The sequence below is a fragment of the Telmatherina bonti genome (assembly GCF_933228915.1).
Source record: "Telmatherina bonti genome assembly, chromosome: 4".
In the NCBI taxonomy this organism is placed as follows: Eukaryota; Metazoa; Chordata; class Actinopteri; order Atheriniformes; family Telmatherinidae; genus Telmatherina; species Telmatherina bonti.
The window spans coordinates 35,121,915-35,141,162 of NC_136622.1; the positions used below are offsets into that span (position 1 = coordinate 35,121,915).

The following is a 19,248-nucleotide window of genomic DNA, read 5'->3' on the forward strand; positions in this document are numbered from 1 at the left end:
CAGCCTGCAGGAAACTGGTCCAGCCTGCAGAGAACTGGTCCAGTCTGCAGGAAACTGGTCCAGTCTGCAGGAAACTGGTCCAGCCTGCAGGAAACTGGTCCAGTCTGCAGAGAACTGGTCCAGTCTGCAGGAAACTGGTCCAGCCTGCAGGAAACTGGTCCAGTCTGCAGGAAACTGGTCCAGCCTGCAGGAAACTGGTCCAGTCTGCAGAGAACTGGTCCAGTCTGCAGAGAACTGGTCCAGTCTGCAGGAAACTGGTCCAGCCTGCAGGAAACTGGTCCAGTCTGCAGAGAACTGGTCCAGTCTGCAGGAAACTGGTCCAGTCTGCAGGAAACTGGTCCAGCCTGCAGGAAACTGGTCCAGTCTGCAGAGAACTGGTCCAGTCTGCAGGAAACTGGTCCAGTCTGCAGGAAACTGGTCCAGCCTGCAGGAAACTGGTCCAGTCTGCAGGAAACTGGTCCAGCCTGCAGGAAACTGGTCCAGCCTGCAGGAAACTGGTCCAGTCTGCAGGAAACTGGTCCAGTCTGCAGAGAACTGGTCCAGTCTGCAGGAAACTGGTCGAGCCTGCAGAGAACTGGTCCAGTCTGCAGAGAACTGGTCCAGTCTGCAGGAAACTGGTCCAGCCTGCAGGAAACTGGTCCAGTCTGCAGGAAACTGGTCCAGCCTGCAGAGAACTGGTCCAGCCTGCAGGAAACTGGTCCAGCCTGCAGGAAACTGGTCCAGTCTGCAGGAAACTGGTCCAGTCTGCAGGAAACTGGTCCAGCCTGCAGGAAACTGGTCCAGCCTGCAGGAAACTGGTCCAGTCTGCAGAGAACTGGTCCAGTCTGCAGGAAACTGGTCCAGCCTGCAGGAAACTGGTCCAGCCTGCAGGAAACTGGTCCAGTCTGCAGGAAACTGGTCCAGCCTGCAGGAAACTGGTCCAGCCTGCAGGAAACTGGTCCAGCCTGCAGAGAACTGGTCCAGTCTGCAGGAAACTGGTCCAGTCTGCAGGAAACTGGTCCAGCCTGCAGGAAACTGGTCCAGTCTGCAGAGAACTGGTCCAGTCTGCAGGAAACTGGTCCAGCCTGCAGGAAACTGGTCCAGTCTGCAGGAAACTGGTCCAGCCTGCAGGAAACTGGTCCAGCCTGCAGGAAACTGGTCCAGTCTGCAGAGAACTGGTCCAGTCTGCAGAGAACTGGTCCAGTCTGCAGGAAACTGGTCCAGCCTGCAGGAAACTGGTCCAGTCTGCAGAGAACTGGTCCAGTCTGCAGGAAACTGGTCCAGTCTGCAGGAAACTGGTCCAGCCTGCAGGAAACTGGTCCAGTCTGCAGAGAACTGGTCCAGCCTGCAGGAAACTGGTCCAGCCTGCAGGAAACTGGTCCAGCCTGCAGAGAACTGGTCCAGTCTGCAGGAAACTGGTCCAGTCTGCAGGAAACTGGTCCAGCCTGCAGGAAACTGGTCCAGTCTGCAGAGAACTGGTCCAGTCTGCAGGAAACTGGTCCAGCCTGCAGGAAACTGGTCCAGTCTGCAGGAAACTGGTCCAGCCTGCAGGAAACTGGTCCAGCCTGCAGGAAACTGGTCCAGTCTGCAGAGAACTGGTCCAGTCTGCAGAGAACTGGTCCAGTCTGCAGGAAACTGGTCCAGCCTGCAGGAAACTGGTCCAGCCTGCAGGAAACTGGTCCAGCCTGCAGGAAACTGGTCCAGTCTGCAGGAAACTGGTCCAGTCTGCAGAGAACTGGTCCAGTCTGCAGAGAACTGGTCCAGTCTGCAGGAAACTGGTCCAGCCTGCAGGACACTGGTCCAGTCTGCAGAGAACTGGTCCAGTCTGCAGGAAACTGGTCCAGTCTGCAGGAAACTGGTCCAGCCTGCAGGAAACTGGTCCAGTCTGCAGAGAACTGGTCCAGCCTGCAGGAAACTGGTCCAGTCTGCAGGAAACTGGTCCAGCCTGCAGGAAACTGGTCCAGCCTGCAGGAAACTGGTCCAGCCTGCAGGAAACTGGTCCAGTCTGCAGAGAACTGGTCCAGCCTGCAGGAAACTGGTCCAGCCTGCAGGAAACTGGTCCAGCCTGCAGGAAACTGGTCCAGCCTGCAGGAAACTGGTCCAGTCTGCAGAGAACTGGTCCAGTCTGCAGAGAACTGGTCCAGCCTGCAGGAAACAGGTCCAGCCTGCAGTAAACTGGTCCAGTCTGCAGGAAACTGGTCCAGCCTGCAGGAAACTGGTCCAGTCTGCAGGAAACTGGTCCAGTCTGCAGAGAACTGGTCCAGTCTGCAGGAAACTGGTCCAGTCTGCAGAGAACTGGTCCAGCCTGCAGGAAACTGGTCCAGTCTGCAGAGAACTGGTCCAGCCTGCAGGAAACTGGTCCAGTCTGCAGAGAACTGGTCCAGCCTGCAGGAAACTGGTCCAGTCTGCAGGAAACTGGTCCAGCCTGCAGGAAACTGGTCCAGTCTGCAGAGAACTGGTCCAGCCTGCAGGAAACTGGTCCAGTCTGCAGAGAACTGGTCCAGCCTGCAGGAAACTGGTCCAGTCTGCAGGAAACTGGTCCAGCCTGCAGGAAACTGGTCCAGCCTGCAGGAAACTGGTCCAGTCTGCAGGAAACTGGTCCAGTCTGCAGAGAACTGGTCCAGTCTGCAGGAAACTCGTCCAGCCTGCAGAGAACTGGTCCAGTCTGCAGAGAACTGGTCCAGTCTGCAGGAAACTGGTCCAGCCTGCAGGAAACTGGTCCAGTCTGCAGGAAACTGGTCCAGCCTGCAGAGAACTGGTCCAGCCTGCAGGAAACTGGTCCAGCCTGCAGGAAACTGGTCCAGCCTGCAGGAAACTGGTCCAGCCTGCAGGAAACTGGTCCAGTCTGCAGGAAACTGGTCCAGCCTGCAGGAAACTGGTCCAGCCTGCAGGAAACTGGTCCAGTCTGCAGAGAACTGGTCCAGTCTGCAGGAAACTGGTCCAGCCTGCAGGAAACTGGTCCAGCCTGCAGGAAACTGGTCCAGTCTGCAGGAAACTGGTCCAGCCTGCAGGAAACTGGTCCAGCCTGCAGGAAACTGGTCCAGTCTGCAGAGAACTGGTCCAGTCTGCAGAGAACTGGTCCAGTCTGCAGGAAACTGGTCCAGCCTGCAGGAAACTGGTCCAGTCTGCAGAGAACTGGTCCAGTCTGCAGGAAACTGGTCCAGTCTGCAGGAAACTGGTCCAGCCTGCAGGAAACTGGTCCAGTCTGCAGAGAACTGGTCCAGTCTGCAGGAAACTGGTCCAGTCTGCAGGAAACTGGTCCAGCCTGCAGGAAACTGGTCCAGTCTGCAGGAAACTGGTCCAGCCTGCAGGAAACTGGTCCAGCCTGCAGGAAACTGGTCCAGTCTGCAGGAAACTGGTCCAGCCTGCAGGAAACTGGTCCAGTCTGCAGGAAACTGGTCCAGCCTGCAGGAAACTGGTCCAGCCTGCAGGAAACTGGTCCAGCCTGCAGGAAACTGGTCCAGTCTGCAGAGAACTGGTCCAGCCTGCAGGAAACTGGTCCAGTCTGCAGAGAACTGGTCCAGTCTGCAGGAAACTGGTCCAGTCTGCAGAGAACTGGTCCAGCCTGCAGGAAACTGGTCCAGCCTGCAGGAAACTGGTCCAGTCTGCAGAGAACTGGTCCAGTCTGCAGGAAACTGGTCCAGCCTGCAGGAAACTGGTCCAGCCTGCAGGAAACTGGTCCAGTCTGCAGAGAACTGGTCCAGTCTGCAGGAAACTGGTCCAGTCTGCAGAGAACTGGTCCAGCCTGCAGGAAACTGGTCCAGCCTGCAGGAAACTGGTCCAGTCTGCAGAGAACTGGTCCAGTCTGCAGGAAACTGGTCCAGCCTGCAGGAAACTGGTCCAGCCTGCAGGAAACTGGTCCAGCCTGCAGGAAACTGGTCCAGTCTGCAGAGAACTGGTCCAGTCTGCAGGAAACTGGTCCAGTCTGCAGGAAACTGGTCCAGCCTGCAGGAAACTGGTCCAGCCTGCAGGAAACTGGTCCAGTCTGCAGAGAACTGGTCCAGTCTGCAGGAAACTGGTCCAGCCTGCAGGAAACTGGTCCAGTCTGCAGAGAACTGGTCCAGTCTGCAGGAAACTGGTCCAGCCTGCAGGAAACTGGTCCAGCCTGCAGGAAACTGGTCCAGTCTGCAGAGAACTGGTCCAGTCTGCAGGAAACTGGTCCAGTCTGCAGGAAACTGGTCCAGCCTGCAGGAAACTGGTCCAGCCTGCAGGAAACTGGTCCAGTCTGCAGAGAACTGGTCCAGTCTGCAGGAAACTGGTCCAGCCTGCAGGAAACTGGTCCAGCCTGCAGGAAACTGGTCCAGTCTGCAGAGAACTGGTCCAGTCTGCAGGAAACTGGTCCAGTCTGCAGGAAACTGGTCCAGCCTGCAGGAAACTGGTCCAGCCTGCAGGAAACTGGTCCAGCCTGCAGGAAACTGGTCCAGTCTGCAGAGAACTGGTCCAGTCTGCAGGAAACTGGTCCAGCCTGCAGGAAACTGGTCCAGTCTGCAGAGAACTGGTCCAGTCTGCAGGAAACTGGTCCAGTTTCCTGCAGACTCCACTGATAAAAAGCTTCTCTTTCCAGTAATATGATGATAGAACGAATGTATTCTTACCTTTCATCTAATCCTTAATGCTGACATCTGATCCGTCAGTAACTCATTCAGTCGCACAGACGTTCAGACTGAGCATCAGAACCAGGAAGGAGATCTTAGTGACTGAATGTGGCGTCTTGTTGGCCTGAGACCATCTCTACAGAGAAGGTCTGAAGGAGAGAGAACCTCCAGCGAACAGAAGTGGTCTGGACCAGAATGTCTGGTTGATGCCAGAGAAGACTGGACAGACTGGTTGGAGACAATGGAAAGACAACAGGAAGTCCAGTAAGCACTGCTTGGTGTGAAGATGCGGAGCTTTGCTTCATGATTGACGGGATATTCAGTTCTCAGTTTGTTCTCGCTGGAAGAGAATGGATCATATTTAGCAAACTGTTTTTGCACCTCATTGTTTCGCTGATGCCAGATGGCATCATCACACCACCACTATGCCCTGACCATTAAAGTACTGGAACTGGGAGCAAATAAGCCATACTGGTTCTGTGAGCGCAGCTGAAAATGGCTGACGGGTCTGGAGAACCTTCTTGGTTCCTCTCACACACTGTTTTGGGTCATGGTGAGTCTGATTCATGCAGCAGCTTCCATTCAGCTTGGCTGCATTCATCAGACAGTTAATCCCAGCACACTGAGGCTTTTATTGTCCATCAAATCATTAAAAATCAGCAGAGATTCGACCATCACGAGTCCCGCCAGGCTTCTTTCTCTCCACTGACTGGGTTGGTCTCACTTTCGCGTCCCATCATGTCTGAGATCCTGAACATAGAGAAGAAAAACTCCTCCTTAGACTGGGTGTGTAAATAAAAACTGCACAAAGCAGGAACTTGGAGTTGTTTTCCTGAGAAATAAAAAGCAAAAATCAGAAACTGTGTTTCACCTCTTCTTCTCCAGACCCATGTTTCTGCTCCCGTCTGACTTCACACGCAGAATAAAGGATTTATATCTCACAACTTCCAGGCTGCCTGTATAATCTTCATCTCTACAGAGACGCGTGAGATTAATGCCAAAGCGGCAGAATCAACATATGTGTGACTGTGTCAGAGTAAATTCCCCTGGAGTACAGCAGAACATGTAAATATTCATCTGCTCCTAAAAGCAAAACACAAAACCTGCTGTGAAAACCAGAGAAAAGCAGCTCAGTTCTTCTAGTGATGAGTCAAGATGAGTCTGATGATGAGCTGTCCAAAGCCGGAGCAGTTTTACAGGTAACGTACAAGGAAGAAGCCATCAGCTGACGATGATGAACACCTCTATCCCTGGTCAGAGTCCAGAGAATCCAGGACAGGCCCCACATTCACCTCACAGGTTTGACCTGTGTTTGGTTCGGATGCTGATGCTGGTCGAGTCTTTTAGCAGAGTTCTCCCTGTCATGTTGCCATGCTACATGTTAGCATTGTTGCTATGCTACATGTTAGCATTGTTGCTAGGCTACATGTTAGCATTGTTGTTAGGCTACATGTTAGCATTGTTGCTAGGCTACATGTTAGTATTGTTGCTATGCTACATATTAGCATTGTTGTTAGGCTACATGTTAGCATTGTTGCTAGGCTACATGTTATCATTGTAGCTATGCTACACGTTAGCATTGTTGCTTCCTCGTGTGCAAACGTCTTCTGAACTGCATGGATTTCATGCTGCCTTCATCAAAAACAGGTAAAATACACCTGCACCCAGTCCTTCCATCAGCCCATTAATTCTGACCTGTGTGTGTGTGTGTGTGTGTGCATCAGTGCTCAGATCGAAACCGAGGCTGAACCTGTTGCAGCTGTTGCGTTTGTGTGAAGGTTTAAGAAGAAACAGTAACGCGTGCTGAGTGCTGCAGTCTGCTGCTTTATTGGACGCCCGGGTGGACTGCAGATGGAGTCGCCAGCTCCCTGACGGACTCCTCGGAACCAGAACCAAACCTCTGACAGTCACCGAGCAACTTTTCAACATGTGCTTCAGAAACAATGCTGGGCTCATTAATAAGAATAAGAATAAAAAAAAACTTGTTATGTTAAATACAAGTAGACACATCACACATACAGGCTTCTGTTAAAGGCAGACACTGACGGGCAGCTCCAGTGTGTGTGTGTGTGTGTGTGTGTGTGTGTGTTTGTCAGTGCAATTCATTCCCCATCTTTATCATATGTGATTGTGAAAATATAGAAGTAAAGGCAGTTTGTTAGATTTCACATTATCATCCCGTGTTAGTCTTCATCATTAACAGTATTTACACTGCTTCATAGTGCTTCCCTCTTATTTACACTTCTGTCTATTCACAAACGTGGTGCGAGTGTACAGATCAGTGGCATTGCTGACAACAACACGTCTAACTGGCCTACTTGGTTTTCTATGCTGTGATTAGAAATGTGCTTTGTCCAACATGTGGCTGCAGGTTTGCATTCGCTTGTTGAATCCGCTGGGATGTTTTCAGGAACGCGGAGAAGCCACGCAGACTCGTCCCGGTCAGGACTCAAGTAGCAAACAGTCCTCGTTCTCGCTGGGAGGCAGCATGAGCTGCTGCTCATAGTACAGACTCTTGGCGTAGTTGATTTCCTGAGAGATCTTGATGGCGAGGCTCTCACTCTTCACATGGACCTGTGGAGAAGAGTTAAACCACAGAGGTTAGGACCCGTTTTCTAGTCCCTGTACGACCAGAGCCAGAGCATTGTCAGCGGTAAGTTGGACTTTGTCACTGATTTTATTCACATATTTCATGGACCGGACCCCGAGGTGCCGTCGAGGTGGTCTGGACTGGGTCTCTTCTGGTTTCATCAGACCAGTATCTCTAATTTCCACTGGAGCCATTCATAACTGGTGTGATTATTGACTGGAAGATAAGCGGGCTAAAGCTAAGTCACGTTGTTTACCGGCTAAAAAGCGCGGTTGTTCTACGTTCTCTGACTTGAAGCGGGAGATCGGGTACCTGTCAATCAAAAGGACACGTCCCTAAATATGCCAAATTTTGAGATTCAATTACTTTTAAACGGGTGAGTTAGAAAAAAAAATCACTTCCCCCACAGTTGTCACAGTTGAACCAGGCTGTAAACATGCTTATTTCTGCTGTAAACATGCTTATTTCTGCTGTAAACATGCTTATTTCTGCTGTAAACATGCTTATTTCTGCTGTGAAGTTGGTCTTTTTAACATGGGAGTCTATGGGGATTCGCTCTGTTTTGCAGCCCCTAGTGGATGAAGGGGGAACTGCAGTTTTATGCACTTTTGCATAGGCTTCACTTTTTACCGCCGGAGGCTCTGTCTATCTTTCATAAACGGTCTATGGGTGTGATGCAAAACTCCACACCTCCAACCACGGAGCTCAGCTGTAAAAAGGGTGGAGTGTCGTCACCGCGTCGGGAATGAGATCCTGCCTCAAAGTACAACAACGTATCGCCAAAAGTACTTTCTCTTGTGCCTTTACATACACATGAACTGAAGTGACATCCAGTTCTGAATCCACAGGGTTTAGTATGATGTCGGCCCTCCCAGTGGGAAAACTTTCCACCCAGTTTAGGAGTATTTATGGGAATTTTTCACCATTCTTCTAGAAGCACATTGCTGAGCTCTGACATGGATGTTGAACAAGACGTGGCTCGTAGTCTCCACTCTGATTCACCCCAAATGTCCTCTATCCCGTTAAGGTCCAGACCCGGTGCCGGCCAGGTTCTTCCACACTAAACTGGCCCTATGTGTCTTTATGGACCTTGCTTTGTGTCCTGGTGTGCAGTCACGTTGGAACATTCCCAACAGAGGAACATCTCTTTGGATACCGGAACTGGGATCCCCAACCCTGGTCCTCGAAGACCGGTGTCCTGCAGGTTTTCCAAGTCTCCCTGCTGGAACACACCAGACTCAGACCCAAACAAGCTCTGCACATGTCTGCTACATACACATTGATTTCAATCAGGTGTGTTGCAGCGGGGACACTTGGAAAACCTGTAGGAAGCTGGTCCTGGAGGACCAGGATTGGTGATCCTTGGACTGAAGCATTCAGAGTACCTTTCACTAGAGCCAAGGGTCCAAGCTCAGCTCCCCACACCATCTTCCCCCCTTCATCAAACTGCACATTTGGCTCAATGCAGTCAAACGGGTACTGTTGTCCTGGCAACCACCAATCCCAGACTGGTCACATGTTTCTAGAGTCCAGTAGCAGCAGGTTTCACACTACTGCAGCAGACGCCTTGGTACGGCTCGGATGCAGCGGCTCAGCCATGAAGCCACAAATCTGTCCAATCACTGCTGAGGTGCTTCTGTGTCCCACATCGTCCACTCTATGACGATGTGGGAAGCTATCGGCCAAAAACGACTGAATCAAAGCTCAGACCTCCATCCAGAAGAGAATCTGTGGCAGGACTTCATTATGGACGCACGCCAGCTGGACCAGTCATACTTGACGCTGGACGTATAATCAGTTTCGTCATATTTAGTTTACAGAGACGAAGCGCAGAAAAGCTGCGGCTGTAATCTCTGTAAACAGGCTTCCATAAAGCAAAGACTGGGACGTAAAAACACTGCCTGGCTATGAAAAAAGACAAGTTGGCACCAAAGGCAAACATGTCTCTAATACTCCGTTGGATGTCCTTTAGCTCTAATTCCAGCAGCATTCGCTGTGGCGGTGTTTCCATAAGCTTCTGCAATGTCACAAGAATTATTTCCATCAGGGTTGCATTGATTTTTCACCACGATATCGTATCGATGATGGGAGTGTCCGACTTCTTTTCCAGCACATCCCAAAGACTCCTGATGGGGTTCAGGTCTGGATTCTGTGGTGGCCAGTCCATGTGCGAAAGCATGAATCCTGGTGGTGTTGTCCTGGAACGTTGTTGTGCCATCAGGGAGGAGGGAATAACCTGCTCATTCAGTATGTTCAGGTATCAGCTGACCTCAGTATGACCCATGACCCATGTATGGGCGCCATCTGCTGGATAGGTAGCGGGGGCGGGGTTATCCTTGCTCATGGCTGCCTACCGTGGAAGCCGAGACGGAGCAAACCGGACGGTGAAACAGATAGCAGCTGTGCCAAGTAAAGTGAACTCTGCTCACAAGCATTTTATATTTTGTCACTGGTAAGTTGAAATGTGAAATAAACACAAACACAGTCTTACATTCTCTACAAACTTACACTCTCTGACTATCGTCATCATCTCTAAAAATAGCCATAATCTGACGGCTATAGCTATATATATGGGGCGGCTGTAGCTCAGGAGGAAGAGCAGTTGTCCTTCAACTGGTAAGTTGAGGGACGATTCCAGGCTTCCCCTGAAATGCCAAAGTGTCCTAGGGCACTGAACCCCAAACTGCCCCCCGATGTGCCTATTGGGGTATGAGTGTGGAGAATGAGTGTGTGTGTGAATGGGTGAATGTGACAAGTAGTGTAAAGCGCTTTGAGTGGTCTGTATTTATTTTTTCCAACAGTGTCTTTAAAAATGACAACTTTACATGTTATAGAGGCGCCCCCAAAACACCCGTAGTCATGAGGCAGGGAAGTCATAAGACGGAGGAAAACTTGATGTTTTGCAGCGAGGAATGCAGTGCTTAGTGTTTAGCCTCGTGAACGTGTGTGAAAGTTGGTGGCTGCGTGCCATTTACACGACTTCTGAATACTTATTATTATTAGTGGTGCAACGGATCATCATTGATCCGCGATCTGTTCGGATCAGTATCTACGGTTTGGCAAACACGTGATCTGCGGATTGATATGAAAAAATAAGAAAGCTGCGTGCATAATCGTTCCACACAAGTGCAGCGTGGTCATGGCGAGCGGAGGAACTTGAACGCCCCAGTTCATTCTAATCCCCTGTGTGGGAACACTTTGGTTTCCCTGTCAGACACGATGAAGAAGGAAAGAGATCAGCTGATAAAACAGTGACGGTGTGTCGGCACTGTGGAATAAGAAAACCGGATTTACATTTTTTTAAATCAGTGAATAATTCAGATAGTTCATGGTGTCTAACAGGTAGACATGAGTTTAAGAATGACCTCAGAATGTAGTGTTTTAGCTTTGAGTAATATTTTTGAATTTTTTTTACTGGTGGATGGATTTATCGGCCATTATATCAGCTATCGACCTGCTCTAACGTCTTTATATCGGTATCAAAAAATCCATATCGGTCGGGCCCTAGTTTATTCTTTGTAAAACCGCATTCTTTTTCACAAACAGAAAAAAATCTTCCCGTTGCGAAAGCACATATCTTTCTTGTTTATTGTTGCAATAAAGGATGAGAAAATATGTTCATAGTGTATTTTTCATTGTCTTTTGCATATGGAAAAAACAAAATAAAACACACAAACAAAAATTATTTACAGTTTTTCTTTGGAAGTTTTTACTGGGGAATATCAGGGGTGCATTCTACCTTGAAATTCAAAGTGAGCAACACGACTCGATCGTCCTGCATCTTTTAATTGGTCCGCATAGCGATTAGTCTCGCGGACGAACAGAGCCATGATCTCTTTGTTGAAGAACAGCTCAAACATTCTCCTTCAGACACATCATTGTCTTCCATGTTGTAAAAGCAGTGAACGTGGACGACGCTTTCATCGTTAGCAACTCGTTCACACATTTACTTTGTAATCTGTAACTAGCTTCATCTGTTCAACGCTTCTCACTCAGAGGTGGAAATTCCTGGTCCAGAAAGTAGAAGTCCTGCCATGTTTTTGGATCTACCTGTACATTTAGAACAGGTGTTTTCACTAACAGGCTCGTTTACCTGGTAAATAAACTCTGCTCATTAAATTCAGCTGGTTTGGCGACGGCTGCTGGAAGGACTTTTACTTTCTGGACCAGGAATTTTCTCGTCTGTTCTCACTCCATTTCACATGTTACATGAGCTCTGCCGCCACATTCCAGACATTTCCGGAACAGCCTGATCTTACCATGGGTTTCTGGTGGGAGGGGCCGGGAATAGCCACCCCACTGCTGGTGTTCTCCGCCTTCTTGGTGAGCTGCACATACACCTTCCCGTGATCCTTCGACACCAGACAGTGGTAGAGATCGTCGTACTTGACCTCCAGGAAGATGCCTTCACGGTCCACATATTCACCCGGTTTCAGGAAGTAGACCACCTTGGAGGAGATGAGGACGCAGTAGCTGTCGATCGGCTCCACGGCGATGAAGCTGGTGGGGAAAAGGCGTCCAGCTTTGAGTGTGATGGCGGCATCTGTATTATCCTAATGATGAAGCTGTAATGACTCACAACTCAGAGTGGATGTTGTCGGTGAGGCGGAAGAGCTGCTCCTGACCGTCGGCCTGCGTGGCGGAGAATCGCGGCAGCAGGCCCTGAGGTCCCTTACAGCAGCGAGGCTTCCTGACACGCTGCACACACAGTCTGAACAAAAACACTCATCACTCACACAGTGTGGGTCAGAAGCAGCTCACGTCCTGTTCACACCACTTTGCTCCACATCTGCTGTTCTTTCAGTTTAAAGTGAACCAGATGAAGCTACACCCCCATGCAGATACACAACTTGCCACACAGCCCGTCACAGCCCCGCCGTGCATCTCATATTTTAGCTCCACTCTGCTGCAGAACACAGATAAAACATCCCACCTGTGGTTGCTGAGACTGGCCATGTCCCGGACCGTCTGCGCCGTCTCTGAAGCAAAATCCAGAGCGCCTGCAACCGGTTTGGTTACAGTCCCAACCAGACCTTTGCCCAGTCCTGAGAAAAAACCACTGACTCCGCCCTCCGTCTTCACTCCCTCCACTGTGGAAGTGATGATGCTCGTCATGCCTCCGATGATACCTGGAAGGTGAAGAGTGATGAAGACTCATTATGTGCACAGACTGGCTTCTTTACGTTTGCATGGTTGTTAGGCAACACTTCCACTAGAGGGCATTGTGGAGTTCAACGTTAACCTGTGAGATCATACATCGCTATGACGTAACGCAGAGGGAGACGCATAAAGAGGCAGTGCAGTAGGATGGTGGACTTCATGGGTGTGAAACTAAGCATGTTCATAAAATCCCATGAAAACAGACGAGTAGCAGTGAAACAATGACTATGGTTACATGAAGTTTTTTAACTCGGATTTAATAATTCGGAATTAAATAATTCGGAATTAACGTATTCTCTGATGAGTTTACATGAAAATAATAATTCCGAATGAACGTTTACATGAAATACGTCATTTCTTAATTCCTCTTTAGAGCGGCGGGTTGGGAAGGGTTCTGATTGGACAGAGGGTGCACGTGACGTATGACGTATACCAGAAATAAACAAAGTTGTCTCCCTGCTTCTTGTGTTTTCAGTCGTAACTTGTGAAAACTACATAATAAGAACCAGTTTGACCGCTATTTTTATTATAAAGTTGAAGTAGCAGCTCAACACCAGCATACTACTTTACTTCACTGCCGGAGGTTTCCTTTCTGTTAAAAGGGAGTTTTTCCTTCCCACTGTCGCCAGTGTGCTTGCTCAGGATGGGAGATTGAGTTGGAGCCTCCAACTCAATCTGTTGGTTTCCTTATATAGGCTGTTATGAATTGGCTTTCATTGTGGGTTTTTTTTTTTTTTTCCTGTCTGTAAAGCGTCTTGAGATGTTGACGCTATATAAATAAAGATGAATTGAATTGAATTGAACTTTCTGCAGCAGCTGAGAAGGAGAAGAAAGATAGACCACGGAACACGGGAGGTAAAACAACGCGCGTCATCGGGACAGGACAAGGTAACGAGCATGCTCAGAACGACCAGAATTAACTCAGAGAGGAATGAAGGTTTACATGACAGAGGAATTAAATAGTTCGGAATTAAAATGCTAATAAACCAGACACTTACATCGGAATTAAGTTTAATTCTAAATAAAATGTTGCATTAGGAATAAAGTGTTTACATGGTCGGTTTTCATCAGTTTAAAGCAGAATTAACTTTTATTCAGAATTAAAGAGGAATTAAAACTCTCATGTAAACACACGGACTGTAAAAAACTACTTGGTCAAAGTTCCCACTTGGGAAGCTGTGAATGGACGGTAGCTGCCAGTGGCCAAAATTAAGCTTTGGGTGAATCCAGGTTCCTCAGGTGCAGCGATGACTGTACTACAGGCAACTACTAAAACATTCTTCTTCTATGGTCTTTTAAGGTGTTCTTTATCCCAAAAGGTGCTCTAGTTTTAAATCCCCTCTTAAGACCCACTGATTTTTACTGGCATTTTACCCAGAATGAGTTGTCTTTTATTGCTTTTATTGTTTATTTGTTTAATTGTTTTATATATTTTATGGTTTTAACCTTTATTGTTTTATTGTTTTCTGTTTTATTGTTTTATGTTTTAATATGTTAATTATGTTATGTTCAGTACTTTGTTAGCAGTGGCTGTCAAAGTGCTTTATAAATAAAGTTGGCTTGGCTCTAGTACATATCAGACAAAGCCAGCACTGCAGTTTTAAAGTTCAGACTTTTCTCACTTTACATTGGAATGTTTGTCCATTCAGAGACACCGTAGTAAAAATGCTGCCATGGACCCACAGCAAGTAGAAATAAACGGCTCATTCTGACGGAATAAAAACATGACAGATATTTTAGTAAAGTGATATATTAAGGCTGTGGTGGGAACGGATCATCTAAAACAACATCTGTATGTAGCAGCGCACATTCTTCTTCCTGCTACTTTCTATCACATGATTAAACCGGAGCTTTCAGGATTGCCGTACCATGGGCCAGTCCATGAATCCCGGCCACCAGGTGCTCTCCGCTGGTGGCTCCGTGGTATCTGATGTACTCCCGCTCACTCTGGTGCCGGTTGTCCATGGTCTTCCCCAGCCCGTCTGATAAAGTGCCTGCAAACTGACACAACGCCCCAGATGTTTGTGCTGCATGGTCTTCAGGAGGCTGAGTGTGAACTACACCAGGAGAGGGTCGGGGATACGATGGAGGCAGGCGTGTACCTTTGCAGCAGAGTTGGAGACGCCATGGGTTACATTGCGAATGAGACCGCCCACGTTGCCGTACTTGATGAGCTCGGACACGCCCTCGGTGACGTCATTGAGGAGGCCCATCGGGTTCCCCAAGAAATCCACAGAGCCGAGGATCTGAGCCGCTTGGCTCAGGAGCTCCTACATACAGGATAAAACAACATTAAGAAGGTACTCTTATCATAAAGCAAAATACTTTGTTTCAGTTCCAGATACTTCTTCATCTTCATCTTCATGCCGCTTATCCGGGGTCGGATCACGGGGCAGCAGCCTAAGCAGAGAAGCCCAGACTTCCCTCTCCCCAGCCACATTTGCCAACTCTGCGGGGGGGATCCCGAGGCGTTCCCAGGCCAGCCGAGAGATGTAATCCCTCCAGCGTGTCCTGGGTCTTCCCCGGGGTCTCCTCCCAGAGGGACGTGCCTGGAACACCTCACCAGGGAGGTCCAGGAGGCATCCTGACCAGATGCCTGAGCCACCTCAACTGGTTCCTCTCGATGCGGAGGAGCAGCGGCTCTACTCTGATCTCCTCCCGGATGACCGAGCTCCTCACCCTATCTCTAAGGGAGAGCCCGGCCACCCTGTGGAGGAAACTCATTTCAGCCGCCTGTATACGAGATCTCGTTTTTTTGGTCACGACCCACAGCTCATGACCATAGGTGAGGGTAGGAACGTAGATGGACTGTTCCAGATACCTGGGATTAAATCTTCTGATTTTATAGATCTATACTGATCTGGACGTTATGTGTAAATGTTAAACTGAGGCTAAATTTTGTTGAAACTGCATTGTTTTTCTCCAGAAATCCCAGCTTCTTCATGAGTTTTCTAAATGATAGTTCATGGTAACAATGTACTTGTACTTCTTTGGAATAAAACATTAAATTTCGGAGTTTTGTTTCGTTTAAAAGCTTTTATTTTTACTGGCCCGGCCCATTTAAGGTTTGATAACGGCAAACGTGGCCCCTAAAGTCAGAGGAATTACAGTGTAAGATGTCTTTTATCTGACTACCCTGCGGCCATCGTGGCCACGACTTCCCTGTAAAACCCATCTTCTGTCTCTGTGGGACTATTCGGTTAAATAAAGGCAAAATAAAAATAAGTGCACACATGGTGGGCGAACACATTTAAGGTAATTATAATCTGCTTTCATTCCACCATGACACAAAGCTTCCCACTGTGTTTACACCACACACACACCTTCACACACACAGCTTGATTTATCCTGCTCATCGCAGCCTCCTTTCTGATCTCATTCATTATCCTTCACAGTCATCATGAAGGTCGTGACGCTTCCCTGGATTTCATTATGAAATGCGGGTCTGATCCGTCTGACCGGCGGTTATATCCGTACACGTGACCTGAATCTACCGACGGCACGGCGCTGCGTGTTCTCTGACCTCTCTGAAGTGCTTCAGGATGTCGTTGATGATGATCTCCTGCGTCTCGTAGGGGTGCACTCTGGTGAAGGGGTACATGTTGATGATGGCGTCTTCAAAGCGAATCAGAGGGAAGCCCAGCGTGCCTTTCAGAGCCTACGCAGACGAACAAGCGTCAACCAGCTTATCTTTCCATCTGAGCCGATGGAACTGCATCACCGCTGTGTGTAACTGAGGGTACCTTGAGGTCTGGAGGCAGCTTGTGGGAGGTGAAGACGCTGAGTTTCACCTGAGGGAGGCTGATCTTCAAGTTCTCAAAGTAGTAGCGTTTAGGAGGCCCCGCCTCCTCGCTGGGTCTGTCATGGAGGCTTTCATCTAGTTTCTCCAGCTCTGTGTTCAGGAAAACCACAGCTGTTTTCTGGGACTTCAGAGCAAACAAACAAAAGCTGATGATCAACACCTACCAGCTTCGGCCTCTCCGTAGCCGAAGAAGCAGAGCAACTTGAGCAGCAGCTTCTCCTCGATGATGACGGTGAAGCGTCGCGCCGTCACCATGAGGTGCTGCGGAAACATCCAGCTGCCATTAACACACATTCTGTTCTCCAAACCTGACACGGCATCGAACTGGCGTGCAAGCTCACCTTGAAGAGGTCGGTGAGCATGAGGCTGCTGGGAACTTTGACCGAGTTGACCTGCAGGGCGGGGCCACTGTCGTTCACAGCGCTGTCACCAGAGCTGGGAGTCACACACAGCATCACGGGCTGGGTGGTTCCCAGTAGCTGGTTGTCCACCTGAGACACACAGCAGCACACATGCAGCCGTTACAGCCGAGGTTTCAGCAGCACAGCTGACACGCTGCCTGCACAGCTCCACTGGGATCCCCCCCCCCTCTCCTGGAACAGCATGTTCACTCTGCACACACTGGTTTTCAGCTGATCGTTGCTCCTGGAAGCAGCAGGCGGCCTCTCTGTGATGGACTGGCGACCTGTCCAGGTGTACCTCTCACCTGAGGACTGCTGGGAAGGAATCCAGCTTCTCTGCTGACCTTAACTGGACTAATCAGTGTAGGGAATGAATGAATGAATGAATGAATGAATGCGTCATGTGTTCAGCCGCTAGGGGTCGGAAAATCGAATCGAAAAATCGAGAATCGGGATTTTTTTGGCTTCACAATTTAAAATCAATTTTTTGTTAAAAAATTGATTTTTTTTTCATATAAATAAAAATAATCCATTTTTAAATTTTTTTTGTCATTTTTATTGATCTTTTTACTTCTTGGGCATTATAGCAGCACAATGATGGTCTGGCCACCGGGTTGTTTTTTCCTCATTGAAATCAAGATAAAAGAAGAAGTTTTATTCATTTATTTTATTTTTAATCTACAAAAATCAGCAATCTTGAAAAATTGTGAGAATCGCAATTTAAATCGAATCGGCACCCAAAAAAATCAGAATCAAATCGGGACAAAAGCATGTCGTCACAGCTCGACCAGCCACCCTGCTGACGTAGCTCTCTTCTGCCGTATCAAACAAAACATAACGTGGTTTTTTTTTACTATAACAATAAACAAAAATCTGCAAATTAAAAAAAACACAAACCTTCACGAGTCCAAGTCATTAACCTAACACTCAAACACCTGATTATACACACACACACACACACACGCAGAAGACACACACGTGGCCCTGTAATGTCATTTTGTTCAGACAGAAACTCAAACTTTACGTTTTTGTCTCTTTAACCGAATATAAAGAAAACATATAAATGGAGACACGCCATGCATGACCACACGCCTCCACCACAGAAACCTGTTAAATCAGGGCTCCAGAATAGTTCAGAAGAAGCCAAACCATCCTTTGTTAGCATTCAGAGTTTAACCCACTATAAATAAATAAAAACATGGCAGTGTGCATCAGATCAGACTCACTAGACGTTTTAACTTCTGCAAGGAAGAAAAGCAACACAAACACTGACTATAATCATCATCATCATCATCACTGGACTGATTAGCAAAGTCCTCATGAAGCCATCAGATCATCTGTGGGACGTGTTGGAAGCTGCAGTAAAATGTGCTGATGTGAGGTCAGTGTGACGACATGAGAAGGTGATGCATGTGAGAGGAAAACCAGGATGCTCCAACCAGTACAACCAGCAAGGAGCGGTAGAACGGCTCACCTGGATGTTCTGAATGCTCAGCTCCAACACTTCGTTGGCGGCCGTGCGAGTGAAGTGAACGTCGACGCCGGACAGCGTGGTGAAGACGAGCTCCTCGGGGAGCTTGTTGACCAAAGAAACGCCCAGACCTTCCTCCAGGTTTACCAGCACCTGTCCAACACCACAGACAGCACGTCAGGGGAATGAATTCCTGCTTACTAACTGGACTTTAGGACGAGGTAAATGTCTACCTGTGGATCTGGGACCCATCAGGACCAGAATAAATAAATCATCCCTGGTTTAGAAATGATGAAACCAGAACAAGGATCTGGGAAATCCAACGCTCAACAACCGGTTCCAACACATGGCGTTGGAAGAACGTCATTCGCTTCTTTATAACACCCAAACAAAAGTCTAAATTCTCCGTACTTTGTGTTGGAGGAACTGCGGGGAAGCCGTGGCAGATCACGGTCACATGTTTTGGTCCTGCCCAGCCATACAGCCCTTCTGGTTGGAAGGAGTGAAAATAATCTCAAACACACTGAGATATAAAGTCAGCTTTACATTCACACCAACGTATCTGGGCTGGATTACAGAGGAAACTGGTGCAGATGATGTTTATTTCCTGAACATTATACTGGCATCTGCAACAAAAAAGGCCATAAGAAAAAGTTGGCTCCCTCTACAAGCATCTTTGTCTCCATAGTGGAGAACGTGACACTGATGGAACGTCTGACTTTTACCCTGCGACTTCCGGGTGAGCTGGGAAAGAGACGTTGGAGAAAATGGCAGGAATTTACAAACTGTGGCAGTATCTCTTCATGTTTAAGACTTGCAATGATTGTTTGTATTATTAATTATCATCTTTTGACCTCACAATGTTCCTGTTATTTAAAAATGTTCTTACAAACATAATGCTAAACTGGCTGAAATTCTTCTTTATGTGGCGAGAAAGACTACCTTGAAGTTTTGGATTTCTGAGGACTGCCCTAAAACTGAAGAGTGGTATGCCGCGGTTTTGAAGATACTCCTTCTGGAAAGACTCACAGATAGCATACAAGATAACCTCGAGGAGTTCTTGGACATTTGGCTACCAGTTATAAATAAGAAAAACTCCACATAGGCTGAACAAATGTACAATATCTGTGGTGGGGTTGTTTTGTTTTTGTTTTTATTCTCTTGTCTACTTGTTTGTTTTTTTCCATCACTGCCGCCTGTTTTGTTTTCTTTTTTTTTTCAATTTACAAATGTAAAAAAAAGGGATTTAC

The 19,248-nt window shown here is 48.2% G+C and overlaps 1 protein-coding gene across 11 annotated transcripts in view; it reads right to left on the reverse strand.

Annotated features, from left to right (window-relative positions):
* Positions 1-6,466: 6,466 nt before the first annotated feature.
* The window catches only part of vps13d (vacuolar protein sorting 13 homolog D), a 94,395-nt gene continuing 81,613 nt past the window's right edge, over positions 6,467-19,248 (reverse strand). For all 11 annotated transcript variants that reach the window (XM_079238976.1, XM_079238975.1, XM_079238982.1 and 8 more), the window contains 11 exons: positions 18,002-18,151; positions 16,468-16,617; positions 16,291-16,387; positions 16,068-16,216; positions 15,848-15,982; positions 14,427-14,594; positions 14,193-14,325; positions 12,098-12,293; positions 11,744-11,875; positions 11,424-11,664; positions 6,467-7,148 (listed from right to left, as the gene is read on the reverse strand). In XM_079238976.1, coding sequence (XP_079095102.1) covers positions 7,017-7,148; positions 11,424-11,664; positions 11,744-11,875; positions 12,098-12,293; positions 14,193-14,325; positions 14,427-14,594; positions 15,848-15,982; positions 16,068-16,216; positions 16,291-16,387; positions 16,468-16,617; positions 18,002-18,151 — 1,683 coding nt within the window. In that variant the 3' untranslated portion in view covers positions 6,467-7,016. The remainder of the gene's footprint in view (positions 7,149-11,423; positions 11,665-11,743; positions 11,876-12,097; positions 12,294-14,192; positions 14,326-14,426; positions 14,595-15,847; positions 15,983-16,067; positions 16,217-16,290; positions 16,388-16,467; positions 16,618-18,001; positions 18,152-19,248) is intronic.